Source organism: Takifugu flavidus, chromosome 12 (assembly GCF_003711565.1).
Source record: "Takifugu flavidus isolate HTHZ2018 chromosome 12, ASM371156v2, whole genome shotgun sequence".
Taxonomy (NCBI): domain Eukaryota; kingdom Metazoa; phylum Chordata; class Actinopteri; order Tetraodontiformes; family Tetraodontidae; genus Takifugu; species Takifugu flavidus.
The window spans coordinates 12,166,046-12,191,710 of record NC_079531.1 but is presented as its reverse complement, the minus strand read 5'-3'; the positions used below and the strand labels follow the sequence as shown (position 1 = coordinate 12,191,710).

General features: G+C 42.6%; 2 protein-coding genes across 4 annotated transcripts; both read right to left on the bottom strand.

Moving 5' to 3' along the window:
- Window positions 1-306: 306 nt before the first annotated feature.
- Window positions 307-19,247, bottom strand: LOC130534699 (vasodilator-stimulated phosphoprotein-like). Of its 3 annotated transcripts, none has more exons than XM_057049120.1 (14): window positions 18,798-19,246; window positions 9,296-9,467; window positions 7,657-7,837; window positions 6,622-6,688; window positions 5,226-5,323; window positions 4,214-4,455; window positions 3,873-4,024; window positions 3,683-3,734; window positions 3,543-3,570; window positions 3,398-3,437; window positions 3,160-3,216; window positions 2,614-2,683; window positions 1,730-1,787; window positions 307-1,647 (listed from the first exon to the last, which is right to left on the bottom strand). In XM_057049120.1, the coding sequence occupies exons 1-14, from the start codon at window positions 18,800-18,802 to the stop codon at window positions 1,613-1,615; spliced, it is 1,257 nt and encodes a 418-aa protein (XP_056905100.1). In that variant the 5' UTR covers window positions 18,803-19,246; the 3' UTR covers window positions 307-1,612. The 3 variants fall into 3 exon arrangements, with proteins under 3 accessions (XP_056905100.1, XP_056905101.1, XP_056905102.1); XM_057049121.1 differs by lacking the exon at window positions 18,798-19,246 and adding an exon at window positions 11,209-11,329; XM_057049122.1 differs by lacking the exon at window positions 3,160-3,216 and having other exon boundaries at window positions 18,798-19,247.
- A 4,033-nt stretch (window positions 19,248-23,280) lies between these two features.
- snrpd2 (small nuclear ribonucleoprotein D2 polypeptide) lies at window positions 23,281-25,100 on the bottom strand. The gene is made up of 3 exons (XM_057049897.1): window positions 24,949-25,100; window positions 24,043-24,222; window positions 23,281-23,628 (listed from the first exon to the last, which is right to left on the bottom strand). Coding segments are annotated over exons 1-3 (357 nt in total). The 5' UTR covers window positions 24,951-25,100; the 3' UTR covers window positions 23,281-23,453.
- Window positions 25,101-25,665: the final 565 nt, after the last annotated feature.

Below are 25,665 nucleotides of genomic sequence, written 5' to 3'. Positions count from 1 at the left end.
GACACGGACCGCTACTGGCCACCGAAACTGCTCCTGTACAACCGATTTAAACACTTCACACAGGTGCTCATCACAGGGAAAATACCTGTTGATGTTCTTTCAGTTTCACTCAAATTACTGACCCATTAGAGAAATACAAGCGAACACCATTAAAACCAGTAACAGCCAGTGGGTCAGAATTATATTAGCTGATCTACTGATGCTGTATAATCACCAAGTGTTTGCAGGACGCCCGAGAACGCTTGAATCCATGTATATTGTATTTTAAGGAAGACAGAATAGTTAAAGATTAGTCGGACAACAGAATGCATTTCAAGAAGCAGCTGTATTTGACTATAAAGGCATTTCTAATCCAGTGTCTCTAAGCCATTTTCTTAATTTTTTCAGTGTAAAAAGCCTAGACTATTAGAAAAAAGAAACCCAAAACAATTCCATAAGAAAAAAAATGAAGAAAAAAAACCCAAAAATCCCCATTCACCAGTCATTTCAATTAAAATAGACACCATTTCATTTTTGCTAACGTTTTCCCTCAAAACAAATATATATTTTCCATATATATATATATATTTATATATTTATAATCAAGGCAGTTGGTCGTGGCCAAATTAATTGACCTCATCATGGCCGTTTCAATAAAACATAGCTAGAACCGAAGAAATTAACCAGCGGAAGCACAGTGCAGTATCACAGCACCGTCCAACTAATGTCTCATTTTTGTGAGGGAATAGTCTGTCAAGGCAGTGCGGCACAAACACACACTTCCTCTCAAACAAGTGCAATGCAAAGAGAATTATTTCTCATATCATAAAACTACAACACGCTCCTGTCGTCCGTCACATTCCCTTTGCTCGTCTGCTCTTCCTCCAGCACGGTGGGCTCACAGCGCTGAAGGTTGGTGTGGTTGCCTTCTCAGTCGCTGCTGGAGTTTAAATTCCACTTGAGGGAGAGACACTGCAGTAGTCTGGGTCCGGGATTGGGGGGGTCTCCATCTCCATCCGAAATCATTGTTACATCTCTAACTACCATAAGAGACAATAACTCGCTACCAGATGTTAGCGCTCAACTAATTCAAGCAGTGGGTCATGACTGAGTAACCGTTTACCGCCTGAGAAAGACTCCCAGCATCTGTTTGTACAGTAGAAAAGTGATTAATACACCGTCCCTGAATACTGAGGACTGCTCCACCAGTTCATGGAGTGTCTGATAGCAGAAGGAAGAAGACACAAGTGGTGGGGTTTTCTGAAGAAAAGTAAGTAGACGATGAAGGTGAGCTGGAAGAACTGTGGCCGCAGCTGTGTGCTCTAACGATTGGAGTATACAGAAGACAGGAGGGGAGGAGGTGAATGCTCAGGTAGAGACAGGACAGACGGAATCGCCTCCCTGATATTTCTGAGTGATCAACAGACGGAAGCGTGAGGAGCTTCTCCGGGTTACTGTTCAGATGAAGAGAATATGATTAACTAGACACAAGTACGCTCACGTGTTCATGTAAAAGAGAAAGTGAATATGCGAGGAGAAAAAAAATCCCTGGGCTACGCGGGAGGGCACAGTGGAGGACAGGAACCACGATGACCTCCATCCATCACATCCCTCAAACCTGAAACTCAGCAGACTATGTGCTTCTTTTCTGCAGCTCTTGAATAAAGGCTGTCAAAGAAGAGAAGAAGCCGTTAACACAGAATTCTGCACACCAGACTAGCATTAGTAAAGAACATGAACCGGATCCTACCTCCGATGATCTCCTCCTTTACTTTCTGGAGTTCTTTCCGCACCTCCTCCAGAATCTCCTGCAGAGCAGACAGTAAATGGCTACAGTTATGTCTCCGAGGTCACCACTACATCTCCAATCATTGTGCCAGTTTTACAATCGTGTGTGTGGCTGTAAAGATGCAGACAAAGGTCTGCGGATCAACACCGCCTCTCCAGGACTTTTAAGCTTTGACCATTTTAACCACTTTCCTCTGGAAACGTGAAGGAATTTTCTTTAGCTCACTGTTCCTGGGAACCACATCTTTAACACCTCTTCCTCCTGCAGCTGGAACCAGCCTGACCTCCACCTTCTCTATCTTTAGCTGCTCTTGGTTTTACCAAATAAAAACGCTTTTCCCAGGTCAACCTGGAGCCTCCCACAGGTGTATGTATGCCTCCACAGGAGATTTACATTCTATGCTGCACCTCCCAATAAGTAGGTCAGCTGCTGAATATCTCTCGAGGGTGTCGCATCCCAGTCCTCAAGGGCTGCAATCCATCGGGGTTTTCTGTCCAACCAGGCAGAAATCGGCTTTCACCAAGGCAGCTGGGCACCCAGGTGAAGAGTTGTCTGGTGGGTAGAAAACCTGGCTGGATTGCAGCCCTCCAAGACTGGGTTTCAACAATCCTCTTTTATCTCATTCTCAGAAGTCAGAGGTGTTTGCTGTAGCTGCCTTTAACCATTTTAACACCAGACAGAAAGACTGTTCTGTAACTTTCAAGCGTATTTTCCAGAATGTAACTAATTTCAAATGTAACAAAAATAACCAGAAACTGCACCACCTTCATAAAAAATTCTAATTTGCTGCACTTGGATGCAGATTTACATCTATATACCCCTAGAAGTGGCATAAAGATGTTCACCTGTTTCATTTTCTCCAAGTCTGATTCTTCTACTCCACCCGTGTCATTGTTGTTGCCAGCGGGCTTGGCTCTAGAAGAAGACAATAAATGGACAAATGGGAAACATTTGAGCACATCTGCCATAAAGAGCTGAGTTGGTCCACGGTGCTGTGCTGACAGGCCAGCTGTCAATAAAGCTATTCACCATAGCATCAAAGGGAGGAGAGAACAGAGGATGGAGAGACACAGAGATGTACTAAAACCCAAGAAGGAGGGATGTCATTCGGGTACCTGGCAACTTTAAACACAAGTTATCCAATATAAGACAGAATGAAACCACAGTAGTGGGTGGTGACGCATAAAATAAGCAATATTGCATCAGGCTGCTGTGCTTATATTTCAGCATAAAGAGGAAGAACACCAGCAGCACGGTTACGAAAACCCCTCAGATCCATGAGATGGTTTAATCCACTGTGAAACGCTACAGAGGGTTTAAGATGACGCTAACCTGAAGAAAGAGGATAAGCAAGAAGGGAAGGACAATGGTGAAGGGGACAACATGTATACCTGGAACCTTGGAACAATGAGGAAGTGGAGTCCATGCTCTTGGGGATGGAATTATTCCTGTTAGTGAGACACACACACCCTCCTCTTAGAACAGAAATGGAAGACATTCACACACAAAAACACATGTTCACACAACCACAGTCATACTGGTGGAGAACTGATGGACTGTTAGTTCAAACACATGGTAGAGGTGGATTCAGCGACGGTAGGGGGGGAAAAGAACAGAATGCTGCATTACCTGACCATGGATGATTTTTCCCAGGGTCTTCTCAGAGTGTCTGAGAAAAAAGGAGACCTCAGTGATGAACTCTGCGCAGTAATTTAATTTCTATATAAGAATGTATGTAGGTGGTGAGGTACAAATGGAAATATTCAAGACTCACCGCTCTGACTCTGAGGCTCTGAATCATCCTGCAGGAGAAAGAGACCTTCTGAGTCATCAGAAACCCAGCATTGGAATTGTCTTGCTAGCATGTTAGCGTGCTTTAAAATTTAGACATTAAAAATATTTTGTGATCCTCACATTTTCTTGTACTTTCACAGGTGGCTTCTCTCCTGTGTCTGCAGCTTTTCTCCTAAGGTTAAACAAAAGTCGGTCACAGCAAGAAATTAAAAGTGCACTGCTTTATTTGTCACAAGAGAACACCGACAAACTTTTATCTTTAAAACTATTCAAATGATTTGTCTGAATTCATGTTTGTGATGTCACCCACCTGCGTGCCAGGATAGCGCTCATTTCACCCATCAGACCTCCTCCTCCTCCTCCTCCACCTCCTCCTCCTCCACTTCCTCCTCCAATAGAAGAATTGCTGCTGCGGCTGGAGTCAGCTCGGCCGATTGGACCTGTAGTAGCTCCGTCCTCCTGCTGAGGGCAGTAGAGAGCACAACATGGTCAGAAGGATCAGCGAACAAGCTCCAGCATGATAATTTAATGATCATTGATGGAAGCAACAAGACTCTGCCATTACATTCCCGACACTCTGTCAAGGTGAACTCAAAAGCAGATCGTCAGAGTGCACCTTTCCTTTAGGAAATAAACTTGCTTAAAACCTACTTTTGATACTTTGCGAAGCTTTGCTCCAGCGAGGGCAGCTGCCAAACCTCCCCCTCCACCTCCTCCTCCCCCTCCTCCGCCACTAGGCAGTGGTGGGGCTGGAGGGGGGTCTGAAGGAGGTGGCCCTGGTGGTGGAGGGATACCAGAGGCAGGAGGAGGACCGGGGGGTGGAGGAGGCGCTGGTGGAGGAGGTGGACCTCCAGGAGCCAATGGTGGAGCTGGAGGAGCTGGAGGAATAGGGACTAGAAACAAACAATGAATCAAATCATAACAGTTGCTACAATTCTGTCAACTGTCCTAAGTTTCAAACTGTTAAAGAACCAGTGACCCACAAATTCAAACAGCTCCTTTAAACCAACACATTATGTTTTGCCTATTCCATCATTATCGTCCAATTTCCTCACAACCACATGAAACTGTCAATTATCAACAATTAGCAGAGTTTCTCATGTCTCCAACACTGTCCAGATCAGCTTAATTGAATCAAATATGCTAATAATAATCAGGAAATATCCTTCAAATTTGATGCGGAGGGTTGAGATCTTCACCACAGCACAGCAGATATGTGGAGCACACGCTGTGTTCAGGTGGCAGAGGAAAACAGTGTCTCAATCATGGTTACATTCATTTACAAAAGCAACCAGTTAAACATTGGGCTTTGTAAAGTATTGATTTCTGGTCATAATTGAGGATTTTTTTTTTAATGATGTCATATTTAGGCTGCAGACCTACTGAAGTGGACCTTCAGAAAGCTGACCACGTCTTTTCAGCTCATTCCAGATACATGTTAGGACAAGAGGAAACCAGCCCTGAGGAGTTTGACTGACTGATCAGCAGCTTTATGCATCATTCACACCAACACATAGTAACATGTGTAGAACCTACGGAATGTGTACTTTCAGCAGGTCTGTAGACAACCGACTAACAAACCAAAAAATGAAAGGTCAAATTAGAAAACAGCTAAAGTCTATGAATATCTGAATATCTGATCAGCCAGAGGATGTTTTCAGACCTGCAGCAGCTTGTCTCTCTCGTTCCAGTCTCTCTCTTTCCTGACGCTCTCTCTCTTGTCTTTCTCTCTCCTGTCTCTCCCGTTCCTGCTGCTCCAGCCTGCAAAACAAAACAAAACAAAACAAAAAACATCTGTCACCAGCACCGATATGCAAACAGCAGCCACTGACATGCATCATCCAGGTGAAACAAGAACAACACAGATTAATTACAATTTCATGTATATATTTAACTTCCAACTGCTGTTTCAAAAAGAATTTCTCCCAGCATCAATCGTTTCATATCCATTCCAGCCAGTTAATAGTGGGCCTGACATAGCGAGCTGCAGTCAGGGGCTTTATTCAGGTGGAGTTTATAGTTTTTATTTGCCTGCCACTTCATAGTCCTCAGCAGGACATTGTGGCCCAATTCATATGGCCATAATTCGCTTCTTCTCCTTTACCCCAACACCACATCTGCAATTTTCCACAGCTGTAAACTTGCAAGCTCACCGACTGTTCACATCTACAAACCTGCACAGCCCCATCCACATTTATCTGTCCAAAGCGAGCTGATGTTTCTGAGTTAAGCGGATGGATGAGCATATGTGCACGGCGGAGGTGTGGAGAGAGGTTATTGCTATACTCGTGAATACTGCAGATCAGACTAAAGGGCATGAACACACATGCAGCACCGCAGCTCTATTTTAGGGTTTTAAATGCAGGCAAAGAAACAGTGTCACAGTCTCCCAGTCTGTATCGCATATTACACATTTAGACTCAATAAGATTAAAAGGTTAATGCCATGACGGTGCCACTGCAGCGTGTCTTGCTAGGAATTCAGGAAAGGTGAGGTTGCTTGGAAAAGTGTTTGCTCATTTCTTTTAACCTTTGGCCTACAGGGGCCAACAGAGAGGGTTTAACACATTCAGGCTAATGCCAGTAAATCCCCTGCATGTGTGTGAGTCAGACTGTGCCAATGTAACCGTCACAGTTGTGGTTCAATAAACCAAGGGGGCAATATTTACTACAATACCACACAACCATGTTTTGTTCCTTGACGACAATAAGATTATACAGATTGGAATCCCAATTTCAATTACAGTTCTATAAATCAATATAACAAATGAGGTCAATTTAATCATTTCTCTAAATTGTATCTGCCTTTTGAATTTGAAGCCAGAAGGACATTTTTAACAAGGTGGTGCAGGGTTGTGCGCAGCACTTTATTGTATGAGCTCTTCATTTAACAGTGTTCTGAAAACTGCTGCTTTATCAGACATTCAGACTGCAAACTGTCATCTTCTATGTGATTTATAGTTCCTAACATTTCAAGGTCTTTAGTAGAATTCATTATGCAGGATATTTCGCTTGCATGAGAGGGCAGTTTAACTGAACTGTCCAGGATTTTTCTTGTACCTGCGCTGTTGTTCCAGCTCTTCGGGGGAAGGACCATTTGACACTGGACGTGGAAGCGTGGCATAGCCTGCCAAAACACAAGACCGCAAACAGTTTAACAGCCACAATAACTTTCAGATACTCATGACCAAATTAATTTAGTTATTTCTGTCATGGATTTGGATGTTGGGAATTTGAAACAGTTCTTGAAAGCAAAAGAAGCAGATGTCCAGGTCTGTACGAGTTTCGCAAGTGGGACTCATCTGATGCACCAAACAAACGCTTTTAAACTTCAGGGGTTCCTGTTTGAATATTTGCCAAATATGTAAAACTAAACCATCATAAATTTGAGGTTGTGATGGCCCTGCAAGTGAACGCTGACCTTTACATAGTGATGATGTCAAATGGGATTGTCCCATATGACCTTGAGTATTTTACAAATATAAAATGTTTGCATTTGTCATGATCAGAAATTTATGATACCCAGACACAACTGAGCAGTAAGGTCCCAAAGATAAGAAGCTTAGAAAGATGACCACTGAAGAAAAACATTCACCACTGCCCTGAAACTATTTAGGAATGAATGTACACTGATTTTTGCAGCCGTCTGTGCTTTTACTTCCATGGATGCCTATCCAGGCAGCGGAGCAAGTCAGAGCACTGTGGAACAAACAGCCTGTGACCTAGAGATGACCTGAAATATCTGAGAATTTGCTTCGCTAAAGCATTTTAGTACAGCAGAATTTTATGGGAGCAGGGCTGGAGAAAAGCTTGCAGGCTGTTCTTTTTATAGTTGGGAGGAAATCAATCCTATTTGGATCAGAATGAATAGGGAAAAAAAACAGTTGAGGAGCAGCTAATAATCAAATTCAACAGCACTTTAAGAAGACAGAAAACACATGCACTTTAGAGTGTAATATTATACCAGCAGCACATAAAGAGCAGCAAAGAAGATCAAACACAGCACACTCCCTTTAATGCCTACTTTACCTAATGTGAAGGCATTTACTATGCTAATAAACAAGAAACGCAAAAAGGCATCAGAAATGCATTTACCCGCATCTGCCATAGAGCTGAGCACCTCCAGAGCATGAGCAACGCCATTGGCAAAGAGGGTAGCATCCTCTTTGCTGCCGAAGTTGAGACCCCAAACCTGGCGGGCATCGCGCCACTGGTGAAAATTGGGCGTGGCTTGGTTATATTTGAGCCCCCTCCCGATTGGACAGTTTATAACCACCTGTGGAAACAAAGGTGGAGGGATTACATACAATCAAAAATGCTAAAAATACAAGTTAATTCAAAAGCTAGAATCTGAGAGACAGGCCCTACAGCCTGGAGAAATATACAGTAAATCCCACAATTCTGATTATCCTTAAAATTGGAGCGGTGTGGCATTAACCCAGGTTACATTTGGCCCAGCAGGAGTTGTGCAGCCTATAAACCATGCAGAAAAAATGATCCTGGTTTAAGCTCTGACTGAATGTGCTGATGCACCATTCCTCTATTTGTTTAACAGCCTCTGGATTCCACAGAGCAAAGAGGAGGAGGAGACGAGACCCTGTCAGGGTGATTATCACAGCGGGCAACGTGCAGTGAAAAGCCAATGTAGCAAGTTCAGCCCCCACTGCACACAGCAGCATTCCAAAAGCCAACACGATACTGACAAAATGTAGAAAAGAATGAAGAATGCTCTATCACTGGGGGGAAAAGCCTGTAATAAAAGTGAAGTTTTTAATATTTAAAATATAGATAAAATGGTTGATATGCTTACAGAAACACCTCCACATCCCAGACCTGCCAGGTTCAAAGCACTGTAATCATCCAGCCAGCGTGTGGTGCATTAAACTAATTGAAGAGACAAGTGTGAAAGCAACAAAGGCCATCCCATATTTAAACCCAGAGTAAACAGAAAGGAAAAGACATGGAGAAACTCATTAAGTTCTCTGTTCCTGCATCCGCCACCAACTTTAAGTCACATCCCATCACACAAAGTCTTTTTTGGGTATCAAGCTTCTGCTTAAATTGTCACAGGAAATGATTGAAGGAGCCATCTATCTAACAGGAAACACCATCCATGCTAAGAGCCATCTCTGGGGAACACTCAGGAGCCTTGAATGTTTAAAGAAGAGAGACACTATGGCAGCAGGGTGAGCAGCGGTGTCATCTAAAATAGACCCCTCAAAATTCAGCCCCGCCAGTTTCTGCACAGGCGATGCGACCTGATATGATCTCATGAGCCACCGCCACAAAACAGAAAAACTAGCCTTTTCTCTTACTCAACTAGCTGGTATGCCATGGCTTCTTCAAAGAGTTTGTCCTTTAATGTATTTTAACAACAACCTATCTGACTACAGTGTCTGTGTCAAAACCTTAATTTATTCATTTATAAGACTTAGATCTGTTGCAAAAACAATCCCAAAAGCCCAACCGTAAGATCCAGCCTCAAATTTGATTTTGCCCTTTAAATTTTCTGGATATATTTAAAAAGCAAATACAACTATTTATGGGCTTTCTGGTGAAATGCACAATAAATATACTGATAATTATATCAATTAAAATTATATCAATTTATAATCCCCCAGACATTGCATGTGATGTCACCACAGACGAAAATAGTCCGTCTCTCACTTTCATGCTCACGCTGCCTGAGGTCCACGAGCATGCAGCACAACAAGCCCGAAGGTGGCGTTCGTACCTGCTGGTCTGTCTGCATCTTGCGTCCCACTATCCTGAAGGCATTGTTGGTGGGGTTGTGATAGATCTGGACTCTGCTGAAGGCTTGGGGTCCAGCACCAGCCGGTAGCCACTTCTTATTGCCATCATCGTAGATCATCACAGTGGCCCGAGCCTGGCAAATACTGGACTCACTGAAACAGCAAAGACACAAAATCATTTCAATTGAATGTTAGATTACGCCTAAATAAATGACATAAGACATTTTCCATGGGTTATTTAACCAGTTTTAATATGAAATGCAGCTGTAAGGGAAGATACTTTGCTTTGAGACCATAACAACAACACGTTTACTCCCAACACGGAGAAAAACTTTTTCCTTGACTTGCAAACAAATGCACGAGTAGATCTACGCCACGTAGTTAATGCCGTACATATACAAGAACAGCACAGCTCAGAAGAAACAGAAAGCACTTACACACCTTGTAAATATACATGCTGAAACTAAGTTAGCACTGAAGACATCCGACCATGATGACTCTATGGAAAACAAGTAAAGGGCAGCCTTTGTTTTAGAATATTAGAACACATCTTGAAACAATGAGATGTGAAAGATCGAGCTGTGGAACGCACACATGTTTATCTCTGGAGAGACTGATTAGTTTGATGTCAAATAAGGTCAAAACGGAAGCCAACAAAGACCGGAAGTTGTGTTGAGCTCCACCGAATAAAAGAAGCTTTGGAATCTTTCGCTGCTTTGCATCAGCTGTCACCTCTTTACCGAGGACGTCGTCAGAAATAAGTCCTGGGACAAAAGCATTGATTTAAAATGGTTGTGTGACTACAAGAGGGGGCACACCAGACGAGCAAATAAGATCCGACAAGAAGAGATGTGGGCTACTGCCCCCCTATTTGTCTGCCGGAGCTTTCCCAGTAGCTCCTTAATCCATCTCTTCCACCTCTCCCTCCATCTGTCCTCACCCATGATACAATCTGCTGCTTCCTGTGACGCCACACCAAAGGGCCAGCCCACTTCCTGCTCCCTGCATGCCTAATAAGGATGATCTTAGCCTGGGCAATCAGTGTCCATACACTTATTTACCAACACTCTGTTCAATAAATGCTCATCGACAAAAAAGTATTTTAAAATCTGACTAATAAGGATGTGCGCTGTACAGACTGAACATTTCTTACCTTAAATTTTAACTCTAAGGGGCGTGTAGGAAACAGGGGCTGGATAAAAGTTTAAAACACAAGCGGTTGATTTAGATGTCACTAAATACTATTACCGTATATTTCACTTCAGAAGAGAGCCGAAGAGAGCCTGATGAAAAGAGTGGGGGGACAGAACAACACAACTGGGAAAAATAGATGCATATTTAATGGCAGGATAGCATCGGCCAGGAGTGAGACCCAGAGTGAACCACTGTATTATTGATAATAGAATGGACACTGAAAGCAAGCGCTGCACTGGTGCACTGATAAAAGAATCGTGCAAGGCCTCAGCACCTGTCAACCTCCTGACACAAGCCTAACTGCTGACCCAGACACACCTCATACAGGAAGCTGCAGAAGAAGACTGGGATGGAAAGTATGACACTCTTAATAATATTTGACCTCCAAATGACTGGAATAGAATTCTTCACTTTATGTTAAGATGTCTGAATATACAGGAGGATGTAAGATTTTGGTTTTTAAAGACAGATTCTCCGAGTCACCAATAAAGTGAAACAAGAGAGTTGAAAGACTTTCGAGGCTGCAGATTTTTTCATTACTACATAGAAATCCAGTGTTGTTTAAAAAAATAGCTTAAAGTAGTGCTAAGAGACTTTCACTACATCATTTAAGTCCCATGTACAGTATACAGAGAGACGGCACAATCAGAGGATTGTTAAAACTGATTGTGTTATTAAAATTCAGAAAGCTGAATCCAACCTTAGGGATGAAAGCAGAAAGACGGAGAAACTCCAACAGCAGCAAGGACGAATATGAATGAAAATCCAGAACGTGAGAACCTGAGTTTAAGAGGGGTTGAAAGCATTACATCGGAGAAGGTCTTTAATAAAACCCACCTCAGGAACGGCTGACATGATTGGAGGAAAACAAACTGACACAATCCAGCATAATCTGCAGTTATTACAGTTTGAGCGAGTTCCTCACCCCTGGGGTCTGTCAGTCACTGAGGGGTTAACAGGAAAACAGCGCTCAGCTAGGACACGCACTCTTAGAAATGCCTGTATAAGGCTGTGCTTGCAGACTTTTCTCCAAATGTGCTGGCAAGTACAGTCAGGCCCAGTGGCTCTGCTGCTACCATCCTCCTCTCCCCTGTCACTCCTCACCTCACTTCCTCCCCATCTCCCTCAATCAAATCGTTCAGGATCTGCTGGAAGATGTGGTGCTCATGCAGCAAAAACACACATTACATAATACACAGTTTATATACAGTACAGATAAGATGTTTATCAGTGATATTATGCCAGCTGCCAATGTTACAGCTAACAACCGTCTCTGACAAAGACAGTCAACTCAGCCTGAATTAATCAAATTTAATACATAAATCATCACCAAGAATAACCACTGGCCACTGAGAGGCTGTAAGTCTCCATTTCTAAAGGAATTAGAAGGCCAACCAGTGAGAGAACTTCTAATGCTCTACAGAGGCAGGACCCAGTGAATCATGGTCCTTCCAGATGGAGAAAGCCACAGACTCTTCTCAGAGCACTGATTTTTGCCTAAGGAATTCACAAAAATCAAAATCTTCCCTCAACAACAAACATGGAAATGCTTTTCCAAATACCCTCAAACCCACTAACTGGTTTAGTCTTAAACTACATCAGCCTTGAAATATGCAAGTTAGCAACTGCAACTGAAATGCTTTCTAGCCTAAATAAAAAGAAAATAACAGTTCAATAATTGCCAATATCAGCACATACACAGTACCGGTAATCATTCATCATTCTTTCCTGACTTTCCAGAGTTCTGCTACTATCAATGACCACAGCAAAGGGGGCCGTGCATGTTAGGAACAGTGCTGTGACCTCTGAGGGGCTGTGACTCCTGCTGCTACTGCTCAACACGCCTGTTTAAAATTAACTTTTAATCAACATTTGGAACATTAATGCTGGTAAAGAGGATCGTTGCTTAATCAAGCGTATTACTAAAAATGGCTGTTTCATTTTCACAACTGGAAATCAGGGTATTGTGATACATCTCTTTTATATATTCTATCAGCACTAACAGATAATGTAGTGTAATGAAAGCTTTTTGCATAGCAAACATTCCAATTCATAGTACTGATAATGCTAAGTGTCCCGCCCATTAAACTGAAATACATTTTCAATATATGGACTGAATCAAAGTTCCACGAAGAAATTTCTGAAGAATTTAATAAAATACTGGGCCTATGTTTTCTTCTACAGGTTCCCATGGTATCAGCCAGAAACCAGTGTCAACTCAGCTGTTCCCTAAACAGTTAAACCCATAGAAGAAAACAGATCAGGTTAAAAGGAAAAAACACTTTATTATACCGTTATTACAGAAGTTCTGAGTTCTTTTCCATTTTTGGGACAGCCTGAGTGTGTGTGTGTGTGTGTGTTGTGTGTGTGTGTGTTGTGTGTGTGTGTGTGTGTGTGTGTGTGTGTGTTGGGAGTCGTGGTGCATGACTGGCACACTTCAAGCCCATATTTGGAACAATCTCTGTCCTCCTCACGAAGCGCAATTCCTTTTACAGGTTGGATCACATCCTCAACCAAGACAAAAACAGAAGAGGCAGGTCCAGCTGCTCTGAAGATAATGATCTAATCCTCCTTTTCTAACTTAGTCTGTCTTTCCCTTTGAGCTGGTAAAAACTTGTATATAAAAAAAACAACAAAATTCTCAAAAATTAAATAAAAAAAGGCAGAGAATTACTGCACATGTTGTAGACTATACCCAATCCCAGAGGCTCAAGACAGGAACCAGCACTTCCATCCATACACCTAAAGAAAGGGTTGCATCACTTAAAAAAATCCACTATTGTGAGCATGCACAGGAGGCGTCAGCAACAACAGATTACTATAAAACAATAAAGACATCAAAAAATGGGGGTTTTCAGCTTGCCGGGGATTCACACGGTTGTGACATGCATCATTTTTAAAGTGAGACATTTTTGTACCTGAACTGTACATGAACTGACCCTGAGCACCAGTTTAACATTTAGTAACCATCTAACTTGCCCTGATGAAAGACACAAATTAGGGGAGGAGAAAGTGATATTTACTCTGGTTATGCAGCATATTCACATAGAAACAGCCTACGTCACCTACATCTACTGCTTATTACAGTCGAAGCTCTAAACTGGCTTATCAACATTGTTCTGATTATTCTGCAGCCAACTGAAACTGTATTAACGGAGCAGTACGAGCACCAGATGCCGACGCTCAACCGACCAGACTAACAGGGAGCAGACAGACGGACAGACTTCACGCAACATCCTGCACAAACAGCTTCTACAGACATGATCATCCCTCATTAAACAAAACTACAGCAGCAGCACAACATATGGATTGGCCTGAGTGCCACATTTGAGCTGCTGCCGTGATGATTTCAACTCAACAATAATACTTCTGCAAGTTCCTTTTTCTATTTTTGACTGATTAAACTCACTCATTTTCCAGTGATGTGCGTTGTAACTGAAAGAATTTATACATGCTTGTGTTTAAACTATTAAATATTTGATCAAAATAATATTGTGTCTGAGCTTGGAGCAGACATATTTTTTATTTTCTTCTACAAAACAACACAATCCGTGCTACGTGCATCTACAGCACCACCATACTACAGTGTGTAAGTGCTGCCTAATGTAAGGAGAGTGCTGTAAGCACCAAGTCAGGCATCTGAAAGACAGAACGGCTGACTGCACACAGCTGTTTCTGGACTACTGGCATCCATTTAGATGCAGACCCGCTGAATGCAGATGACCTTTCTGCCCATCAGCCATCCCATGCATCAATCGAGTGGATTTAAAATTCTTAAAAACCCTTGGTGACATCATGGTGCATTTTGCTTTGAAAGGATCAAACGTAAATCACAAATGCCAATAGGGTTGGCTTGATTTGTGGCTGCACTGGGACTAAATCTGGTGGAGGAGCTCCTCTTCCAGTGGCAGCAAGAGTCAGACCAGTACAGCCTTGTGGCAAAGCTTCCTGACCAGATCCCTACTAGTATTTGCGTAAATACCAATGCCATATTGTCTATACTGGGAATGCTTCCTGTAGCTCTGAAACTGGTTGACATTTTACCAGCTAGACTTTGAAGACTAAATAAAACACAGAGAACAAAGAAAGACCAGTGTGGTGTCATTAAAATATAGAGGGGTGGTTTAAGGCCACAGTTTTTGATTTTACCAGCGACAGACAGGTTGCTCATTCCTCACCGCTCTGCATAGCCAGTAATCGCCTCCAGTTATGAACCTGGAAGCTGTGTCATCTGCTAATTTAATTACTCTGTTGGTGAGGAGGCAGTGAAGAGCACCAGAGCAGAGCTCACGCTCAGCACCGACTCTTTTGCTGTGGGCAATTTGTGCAAATGTCTGATTTAGTCACAGGGCGAGTGGGAAGTATGGGGCAGTCAGGTGGCCCTGGTGGAGGTTGGGGGTGACTACAATGGTCGGCGGGTGTTGCACCTGTCTCTGAGCAAAGTGGAGAGTGTTTGCTCAGTCTCGGCCCGAAATGTACAACTGTTGGAGGTACGGGTGACCGGAGACAGTCTTCGGTGATTTTCTGGGCTTTCAGAAGGCCATTTGTGTATGCTTACAAATGTGCTTACATACGGTATCAACATGAAACAAAGAGGAGAGCAGCACAGAAAAAACCCTTTGTGTGTGAGTGAATCCATCCTGCAGCTGTGACAGAGACCTTTCTGGCCAGGTTCTGACCTCCTGAGAGGAGCATAAGCAGCGAAAGATGGTTGACAGACCCTGATTGCTTTGTAAGTATGCACAATCCAGAGTATTAATCCCTCTTGTGGAGGACAGTATACACTGTACAAATTTGGGAGTCTTTAAGCACCTTTGATTAAAATCTACAGTCATAATCTGCAGTTGTAGATGAGCTTCCGGGAGTCTGTCAACAGCTATGCTGCTAGCACGTGATGACATAAACGGCAGTTTAGAGCCGCAGAGTCTGTGATAAAGTGTTGAAGCCAAGTCTCCAAGAGGATGATCAACACGCAGCAATTGGCATCACAGGAGTTTTCTCCAAACTGGAGCTCCAGTTCATACATTTCATTAACACCAGATGCTGCACTGGTTGTGAACTATGCCAGCGAACAGCATCTGAACAGCTGTTTCCCGGCAAATAGGTCTGCATGGCATCCCTGCACCATCTGCCTGATCTGGCAGGAATAAATGAGGGGAGATTCCGGAGGCCACGTTTATCTTCACTGTCGCTGCAGTGGAACTCACTCTTAACCATGAACCAGCACGTCATAATCCGATACTCAGGATGTGCCTACAGATGTGTTTTCCACCTTCTGGACCCACAGCACAGGCTTAATAATAATTAACACCGAGATTTTTGTGAGGCATGCTGCTTAAATTATGCGCAATTGAAGAATAAAAGAAGAGACCGCCATGGAGGAAGCTGATGTTGCCCCAAACCAGACAATAGTAGGTTTGTATGTTGATCAACTCCTGTAGCCAAGCTTCTAATCCACGAGGAAGGCCCGCATAATGGCCCATTTATGAGTATGAGAGGTGGGAGGACCAAAGGGGGGCAACTGTTTGAAGGGAGGGGGGGCAATGTGAGAAAAGCTGAGAGGGTAGACCCACATCAACAATGGAGAGGGTGGAGCGGTGGAGCACATGGGCTTTGTCGTCATTCTGTCACGCCAACGATGAAGAGCGAGCAGTCTTAACACGAAACGCATTCTGGAAACCTCAAAGTGTGATACAGTTCATGCAACAATGACCTACAGGCTGACCTCTTTCATCTCCACTGCAGTAAACACACGTTCAAAGAGAACAATGTCATTAACCGGAAAAAGGGAATCTTTTCTGCCAACAGCAGCATCAAAACAGCAACACTGCCTGCGGACAAAATACAGGAAATGATACCGACACAAAATCTACCTACCAAATCTATCTAACCCTAAAAAAAAACACTGGAAAAAGTTTGAGATTCCGGTGGATGCAGACATGATAAGGGGGCAGAGACTTTTTTTAAACTTCAACCTGCTGAACTCAACATTAAACTGAAAGAAAAGTCAAATCCAACTTTTTCAGATGGTCAAGTTTGAGATGAAGAGCGACTACACACCCTGGAAGTGTGTTCTGAGAGATTTAGCTGAGCAGACAAGTAAAGACATGAACAACCATAAATACTGTGGAAAAAGCATTACACAACACCACCGCGGCATTATCACACCGTTATCGCAACACCGCTGTGTTTCATTGTCTCTAATTGCCGAATGGTTTAGACAACAGCTGGTAGCCTGCTTGGACTTGAGATGAAAATAAATCTACTTCACTGGCTCTACAGGAGAGACAAACACCACTGTTGCATTCCTGTCCATTTGCTGCCGCTGCTGACAGCACAGAGAGGCTGAGAGGAAGCCATTTTCCTGCTTTTAAGGCTGATCAATAACACTCTCAGACAAGAGTGTATGGAGACAGCGCAGAGGTGCTCCTTCTGGAATTACTTCCAGACACCGAACTGAACACAGGGAAGACATTCACAGCAAACATTTTGTTAAACAGACTGATTATAGCCTGGTGAGTGTGTATGCCGGTGTCATGTGTGCAAACGCTCGGGGGAACAGCCGCACTGCTGGTGTCAGACAGGAAAAGTTCTTTAGTCACAATGAGCCAGTCTGTGAGTCAGAGCGGCAGACAGAACTCACCTCCAACAATAAGAGTGAATCAAATGGGAGCACTTCCTGTGACACCCCACCAGAAGGTTAAGAGAAGTGTGAACTGCTGATGCAGCAGTCGGGATGCACCGGGGGAAGAACAGGGCGTGCGCAACAACACAATAAGTGTAGCGTTTCAGCAAACGGGCAGCTCACACACACGTTCCAAACTGGGCCAAACAGCTGAACCTTTGACCAAATGAGTCCACATGTCAGTGTCAACAATTACATACCGCACAGACAAACGGCAACGGGCACGAGCACAGCTGCATTCTTGTGTTCACCTATTACACAAGGTGATGTAGCGAGAGCAGACAATGAGAGGCCAGTCGGCGTTCCATCCAGATAAAGCTTCGCGTTTATCAAGTCGGGTATCAATCACTGACCACTCTGGAAGGCAGCATATCTCCACACCCCAAACACACACAGAATTCCTGCAAAAAGATCCATTAAACTTTCTGACAGAAGGATAAAACTCTATCAGGCCGACATTTGCGCCATTGTTGGAGTGCTGGGCTTATCTCACTGTCTGATGAGCAGCAATTTAAGCCTCCATGTCTGGAGCAAAGGTTTGTATGTTTATAGTGCTTCAACAAAACCTATTAGGAGATGCAGCCAAACATGAAAAACAGATGCTTCTCCTAATTCTGTAATTTCTCTTACTTTGCTGGATAAGGTCCGGATTAATCTTCCCAAGTATTAAAGTATGTTAAGACAGTAATCTTTCCTGATTGCTGCATTAACTTAATGGCCTCATTAGCTGCTATCTTTAATACACTGATGAGATGGCGCCTCTTGTTTGTGCTTTAATTAAAGTTTGACCTGGGACCATGCATGTGCACAGGCACCCAGAGCCATTGTTGAGAGGGTCCCAGGTCTGTGTGACAATGAATGGGTTTGTAGAGCTTTCAAAGGCTGTGCAGTGTCACCTTAAGACTAAGGAGAAATGAGAGAAGAGTCGGGCAGGAGAAGATGTGGCCTGTAATTGCAAACAGCACAAATCTGTGGCAGGATGTGGAATTTGTGGACGTGAGCTTTCTCCAGAGCAATTTAGCTCCAAATCTCTGCGTTAGCAGACGGATTAAAGTGTTCAGGGTGGAAAACTTTACCGTGGTCGTTCCACCTATGAGGAGGAATCAACACAGACAGTGTTTGAGGGGCACATCCCCCTCTGACCCCTGATAGGAACATTGCGGTTTACCTGCAGCTTTAGTTCCTCATGGCTCGTGTGGCTGAGCACAAAAAGAGCCCAGGAGACACACAAGTGTCTTTAGTTTAGTCTCACCGGCTCAGCAACGAAAACTTTTAATTCCCTGCTAGACGAAAATAACGCTTCGAGAGTCACGACGTTAATTTCTGGAGCAAAAGGTGCAGTTTAATCACTTCTCTTTCCAAGTTATCAAGTAGCCAAGGTCACAAAACCTGCGTCATATGCGCCTCTCCGGAGTTTCAACAACACCAAAAACCACCCAAGAGGTCGAGATTCAGCCCCAGAAATCCGTTTAACGCCAGGCAGGAGCCAATGTGGCGGACCGGGTCGGGATTAAACAGTCGTCTTTTGTCAAACTAGTAGTCAAGACAGAAATTGTAGCTTGGAAACACGTTCAAGATGAAGGGACTGGAGCCGCTTTACCCACCTCATTGTTCAGAGATCCTCTCCGCGTAGGCAAGTTCGGCCGACTTTCACAGCCCGGCTCGGCTTCAAAACAGAAGTGTTTCAAGTACAAAAGCGCCAAAAAGTCGCTGGGAAAACACGCATCTACACCCGCAAACGGGGCAGCGGGATAAAGAAGCACACCTCGACGATTTCCTGGTTTGTGCGGGCGGGCGGAGACACGGGAGCGGAGCGGGCTCGTCAACTCGAATCACTATCCCACATTCGGCCGCTACAGGCCAGGCTGGGAAAGCCGTCAGAATCTGGTTACAAACAAAAAACTTCGTTCTTCAAGTCTCAGTTGGTTTCGCGGCGTGTTCCGACAGCCAGAGCCGCGAATCACCAGACTTTTCCTGCTGTGTCTCCGTCGGTCAGTCGGTCGGTCCTGGTGACTTCATGGAGTGGCCCAACCCGCCTGCTTCAAAATAGGCTGCCATCCCATGAGGTGTTTACGCCGCGTCGTAAAATCCAGACATCGCCATGAATTGCTATTGTGATCGGTGATTGATTTCTGGACATTGCGGGGTGGTTGCCATGGTTATAGCAATATACATCTAACGCAGGCGTTGACAACTATACTTCAACACTTGCACCGGGACGACGCCGTAGTAAAGCTTTACTTTGGGACAACATTTAATCATTAATCCGACTTTACAAAAAGCTCTGAAGTAACGCATTTAAAATACAAATATTTCCCGTAATATTTCGTTATCAAAATACAAATAGAGCTAATAAAGGGTTTGAGAACTCTGTCCAGAATGTATTCTTTAATCCCGAGATTCCCCAGACAATGCCTGAATTTCAGAAAATCAGGACACATGAAGAGAAAATTCCGTCAAAACCACATACACATATGTACACATTTATCCCGTGCTTTTCATTTATTTTCACGACTGTTGTTTTACACTAATCACAAATCTGTCTCCAATTTGCAACATGTTTACTGCAACATATAGCTCTTAATATAAAGCTTTTAAGCCTTTATCTAAGTTTCACTCCGTCCTTAGATAATCTATTAATAATGCAATCCAAACTCAGTAATATGTAACTTTGTATAAAAATTACAGCATGAAGTAATCTGTTCTAAATATAGTGATGATAAAGGAGTCTTGGTCCGCACACACACACACACACACACACACACACACACACACACACACACACAGTTACATGCTCCTCCTAATGGGGACAGAAGTAAAAGAGAGGATGAGAATGGAATGCATTACGTCTGCATGGCATGTGTAAACATCCACACACTTACTTTTCTGAGCAGCTGTTTGTCTGACAACATTTCTCAGTGTGTTTCTATTTTAGCCACTTAAGCTCAGACTCTTTAAGTGGGCCACAGGATTCCCTGTTTGAGTTACCGGTACACAGTTTTGCAGGATACAGTAGATCTGGTCCTATAAACTTAGGTGCCCCCCTTTTGGCTTCATCCAGGAATCTGCTCCAGTTCCCAGAAAGTAGCCCATAAAGAATTACAAATAGCTAAATATAATTTTAGGTTTAGCAGGATGCTCCTCCTATTACCGCAGCTTTAACGTCATTCGGATAGATAGAAAGCAGAAGTTGATGTGTTTGGCCACCCAGCATGAACCCTTTAGTATGCCTGTTCCTCGGTGCTTGTACACAGGTTGTTACCTACACAGACAGCACTTTCACTGGAGAGCCCTAGTGCTGATGGTTCCAATCTCACTGCAGCAGAACTGGCTGAAAATCATCTGAAGAAAGATATTTACACAAAGAACCTACTGGAAATCCAAGTGGGATTTCATGCCGGCAGCAGTCAGAGAGTTTGGGAATAAACAGTTCCAGATGCCAGAATAGTAATTTTACAGAACCCCAGAAAGTTAAAGTGGTCATTTCTGAAAGAAGAGGGATATGACTGGATCAGGCTAGAAAAGTGTAAGCCTCAAAGAGACAAGATGCTACTGATTGGTAAGGGCTCAGGGGTGGGGGTTAGGGTAACAGTGGGGATGTGTAAGACGCCAGCCTTGGAACCCAGCTTTTCAACATAAGACAACCAAAACAAAACAACATTATCTTAATTTGTAAATCTAAACTTAGAATACAATAAAAAAAAACAAAATAAATATATTTCTATATTATATTTAATATTTTATTTGGTCAGATGATGATGTGAGTACTGACTGACTCAATAACGGTATAATGAATCCGTTACTACTCTCTGTATTTACACCCAGATGCCCATAGATGGCAGCACGACCACGATTCTGAACGGAAGAAAAGTTCCTCAAAAACTAGTAAATTGCTAAAAAGAGAGACAGGTTTGAGATGTGGTGTACAAGATCCAAGAGCTATAGACAGCAGCTGTAAAATACACACAGTCACATGAACATAGTATATAGCTGTGTGTCATGAGTGACACCAAAAAGGCAGCAAGTGTTTTCTGGCTGAACTCCTGCGGTACTGACAGCTGTTATCAAAAGTCTGCAAAAAGAAGCACTTAGCACACGCTTATAGAGTAAATGTTTTGGTCCCTAGAGTGACCTTCTCTTAGCTCAAAGACTACATAGGTTATGATTAAGAATGCATTAAAAAATAGGCAACCTGATAAACTAGAGAATTGTGCTGTGGTGTTGTCAGGCTGTTGCACAGCTTGTTGCACCACACATGGTCAAGTGAGTTGGGAAATAACAAATGTTATTATTGGAGCCTTTTGGTAGAAAGTGCTTGGGATTTTAATGGAAACAATGAAGTTGTTCGGGTCACAGCATCAGTGCTGTACTGTATACAGCTCTGTCAACCTGATCCTCTTGGTGTCCCTGCTGGGAATGTTGCCCTCAGGTAGAGAGAAGTGACAATGTGCTGCTTCCTCCTCCTCTTCTCTCCCCAGCCTGGGTGGAGGGCCTCTAACACCCTGGCATGGCTCTGCTTGGAAACAAACTCCTGCTCCTCTTACTGGACCCAATCAATGTGCTGCAAGGTGTCACGTTGCTGGCAGGCCTGTGTATTGACGCAGGGCTGATCACTATCATAATCACACTTCCCCCACTTATCACTTACCTCCTGAATAAAACATCTGCCTTCCTGCTTGCACACCCCTCTCCTCCTCCCCAAAACCTGGAGGGACAGAACCCTCTTCAAGTTTCTTTGAAATAAAGTAACATGAGAAATGTGCATGATGATACCCAACAAATAAGGTCCCCAAAGTTGTCCGGATCCCAGGCGTCAGACCAAACAGCTACAGGAGTTACAGGGATCACCAATCACTATTTTTGTTTAATTTAATTACAAATAGATCTCATTCATTAACCCAGACAGCAGTGTTAAAGGGCACATTTAGGTGTGATACAGATTTTAAATGCATATTTAAAATTCAGCCACCTTTATAAACTCAGTCCTTATGAGCTGAATTCTGGTACTCAACTTCACCTTAGCTCATGTAATGTCAATGTTTATATAGATTTAAAATAAACCCTGCACCTTTAAGATTTCAGGAACACACTCAAGTGTGATGTAACAGATATATTTAGATCTATGAATCACACACTAGTATTATAACATCCAGCAGGTGAAACCTGTAACTTCAGAATTGAACTGTGCAAAGATCCAGATGTTGACCCACCTGGGAACCTCTGATTCCTGAACAGCAGCTGGTGTCTTCAGCTCTGGGTTTCAACAACATGTTTTTCTGTTTGATCAGAGGAGCAGGAACCAAAGTTTGAGTTGGCAGAAACCAAGGGGCCTTACATTAGGGCTGCAAATCAATTTTGACACATTCTTCCACCCGTCTGCTCATACACTGAAAGGACGATCAGGTGCTGAACATGACTGATGGAAACGTGTAAATGACAGAATACACTGAAAGACTCACTCCAACACTTCAAGCGAAAAGGGTTTTTAGCACAGAATAATAGCAGGTTCAATTATGCCAAAATCTTGGTGGACGCAGGAGTCATCAGGCAAATGTTGTTGTCAATGCTGTTAATTAAAATCATTAAATCTGAATCACAAGGAGAGGCGGGTTGCCAACTGTCAGGGGAGGAAAGTGAGACAAGCTGTTAAAGCTCTTAGAAGAATTAACAAAGTGGTCAGGAGGGGCCAGCAACAGAGAAGAAGGGCTGAGGAGGAGGAGAGAGGGTGTGAAGTGACAGTCAGCACATCTGGTCTCATCAATAATGCACCAGGCCTTTAAATGGCAGTTTGTCACAGATCAAGTGCTGCTCACTGAAATCAAGCCCGACACCCAAGATGCTGCCAGTGGAGGGTGAAAAGGGCGACAGCAGCACGAGCAGGAGTTATAGAGAGGAACAAAAGTGTCTTTTCACAATAATCCCGATACTTCACTGAGACATAGATGAGCGGGAGCTAAGCAGAACACAGATTAGACCACTTTGGTGCTACCGCAAACTTCTAAATCTTTAGTTTATGGGGGAATGATGATTGTTGGAGGAGAGACAGTAGAACTTACATTCAATTTTAAGAGAAAAAAACCCACAAAATTTTAATTTGGTGATCAAATTTATTACTAAAATGAAAAATTCTGAAAGGTTTCTGCGATCCAGTGATTGAGAGTCAAACTATCACTCACTTTAAATCAGATGAAAAGAACATAGACATAAAAAAAATATGTGAGAAAGGCTCCAAGACTCCCCAAGCACAGCTTCTAAAGAGTTCATTTTCCTGTGATCAGAGGATTTCTCAGCACGATGATGACAGAGTCACCTCGCAGGAACATTTTAGAAATATAGCGATCCTTGTTTACAGGCTTAGACTTCTTCTTCCCCTTCCCGCTCTTTGGAACCTCTGTCCACATCTCCTTCACATTCTCCAAGACCATGTTACAGTGCCTGAAAATCAAAATTTTTTTAGATAAAATACAGAATTGCCTAAAAATCACAATTCATTAGACTATAAATTATATTTGGCCAAAGACTTCATATATTTGTAGATTTCTGGTACTGCAGTGACATCAGTATCATTCCATCTCACTGTAAATCAGATATTACACTATGATCCTCTGCAAATGTTTCTTTGCAGAAATATCTCACATCTACAACTGGAAGTAAAACAAGAAGTCAATGATTTCTATTAAGTTATTGTATCTATTCTCAGGAACAAGGTGAAATACCACATCTTTTGTGAAATCAGGATTTATTATTGCTGTTTTTATTGGAAAGTGGAAAAGCACACATCTTAATTTATGGATAAAAAGGCTATAAAGGTATTGTATAAAGCTGCAGTCAAACACAGCCTTGGTATACCTGTCAAAAGCTTTGACTCTTCCGAGGAGCTTTTTGTTGTTGCGGCAGTTAATCAAGACCTGCGTGTTGTTTTTGACCGACTGTGTGAGCACAGACAGAGGACCAGTGTTGAACTCCTCTTCCTCTCGTTTCTGGAGCTCCTCTGGGCTCATCTCTGACTTGGGCTTTGTTAAGAGACTCCTGGAAAATAAAACATGAACAAACAACAAACGAATTTAGCAATTATTTATTACATATATGTTGGGAAGACAGTAAGGAATAAACTGAGATGGGATTTCAAAGAATATAATCTGCACATATTTCTAGTGTAGTAGTAAGAATGACCCAGGCAATGGGGACAAAATTTTCAAATTAGGATTGTCCTTCCTATGCATGTGTTTTTTATTAATTTAATTTTAATGCAATTTAAACTACCGCCTAATGAGGACAAAGAGGAGACCCGTTAATTTAAAACGTGATATATTGTTGCTGCAGGTAGTTTCAATAAACAATTAATGATATTTTACTTTCACTGCAAAGTAAAACAATATTGGTTTTTAAAAGCATGGTAAATCATCTAGCACCATTTAACGCTTCGCTGTTAGCATTTAGCTAACTAGCTTAACTGCACCAGTGTAATAGAGTGACATCTGAACCAAAACTCCTCGATTTAACACAAAACAAGTTTTAAAATGTGTTTCTTACTACCATCAACAATATAAATATTTTTTAAAAATCAGCGTTCAGGTATCTACTGTAGATAAGTCGAACAAAAGGTTTGTCTGCGTTAACCCGCCTTCGTTCAATTACTAGCATTGTTGACTTTTTACAATCCTGAAACACAAACATCCAAAAGCTAAGTTATAACTGTATTTATATGTCGTTAACTAAAAACAGCAAGCATGACTGACTGCCGTAGATACTTACATGGCTGTATAAAGATTCAGTTATATTTAACAGATTCGTGTCGTGTCTTCTTTACGAAGGGCTTCTCGCGTGGACCAAACTACTTCCGGGTGAACTATCACACTTCCTCCCGGGTCGAGAAATAACTTCCTGGTCACTAAAATCTTTGCTTTACAAGTAAAAGCTTGAATAAAAGTTGGTAAATACGTACAAACACGATTATGGTGGAGATAGAATAGTTTTCAAGATTCCAATAGGAAGGGGAAGTACAATTTAAATATTTGTTGTTTTAAATTTACATTTTACGAGTGATATACCGGTTTTTTAATGACAATGCTAAAACCTAAAAGCTTCTTTGATTGCTCGTGTGAACTGTGTGACTTTAAAAGATAACGCCTGTTTATGGTCAGTGCTTTATTTTCTTGAAACCATTGTACATCATCTACAACATTCATGCATCTGAATGGTCATCATATAGCTAGGATTTAGGTCCCTGAAAAATGATTTTGGGTACTGGGGGGTAAAAAATCTGTCCTTTCTGCCCTCATAATTTGCCTTTAAAAACAACAACAAAAGCCCCAAACAAACTTCTATGGGAAGCATACTCAGTTTTATATACCAAAAACGTTCAATATATTATTTAATTTATTCATGTAGATTACTGACTGTGTAGAGGACATCACATAGTCTCATTAATCTCTCTCAAATCTGTAGGTGCTTCAGGTGCTACCAGCAGTG

Coding starts and splice junctions, on each gene's coding strand:
- LOC130534699 (XM_057049120.1), bottom strand. Junction 6,689..7,656: donor CAGCTCTATGGCAGATGCGG/GTAAATGCATTT, acceptor GTGTTTTGGCAG/GCTATGCCACGCTTCCACGT. Junction 3,217..3,397: donor GAAAAATCATCCATGGTCAG/GTAATGCAGCAT, acceptor TCTCACTAACAG/GAATAATTCCATCCCCAAGA.
- snrpd2 (XM_057049897.1), bottom strand. Junction 23,629..24,042: donor AGAGTCAAAGCTTTTGACAG/GTATACCAAGGC, acceptor TTTGATTTTCAG/GCACTGTAACATGGTCTTGG.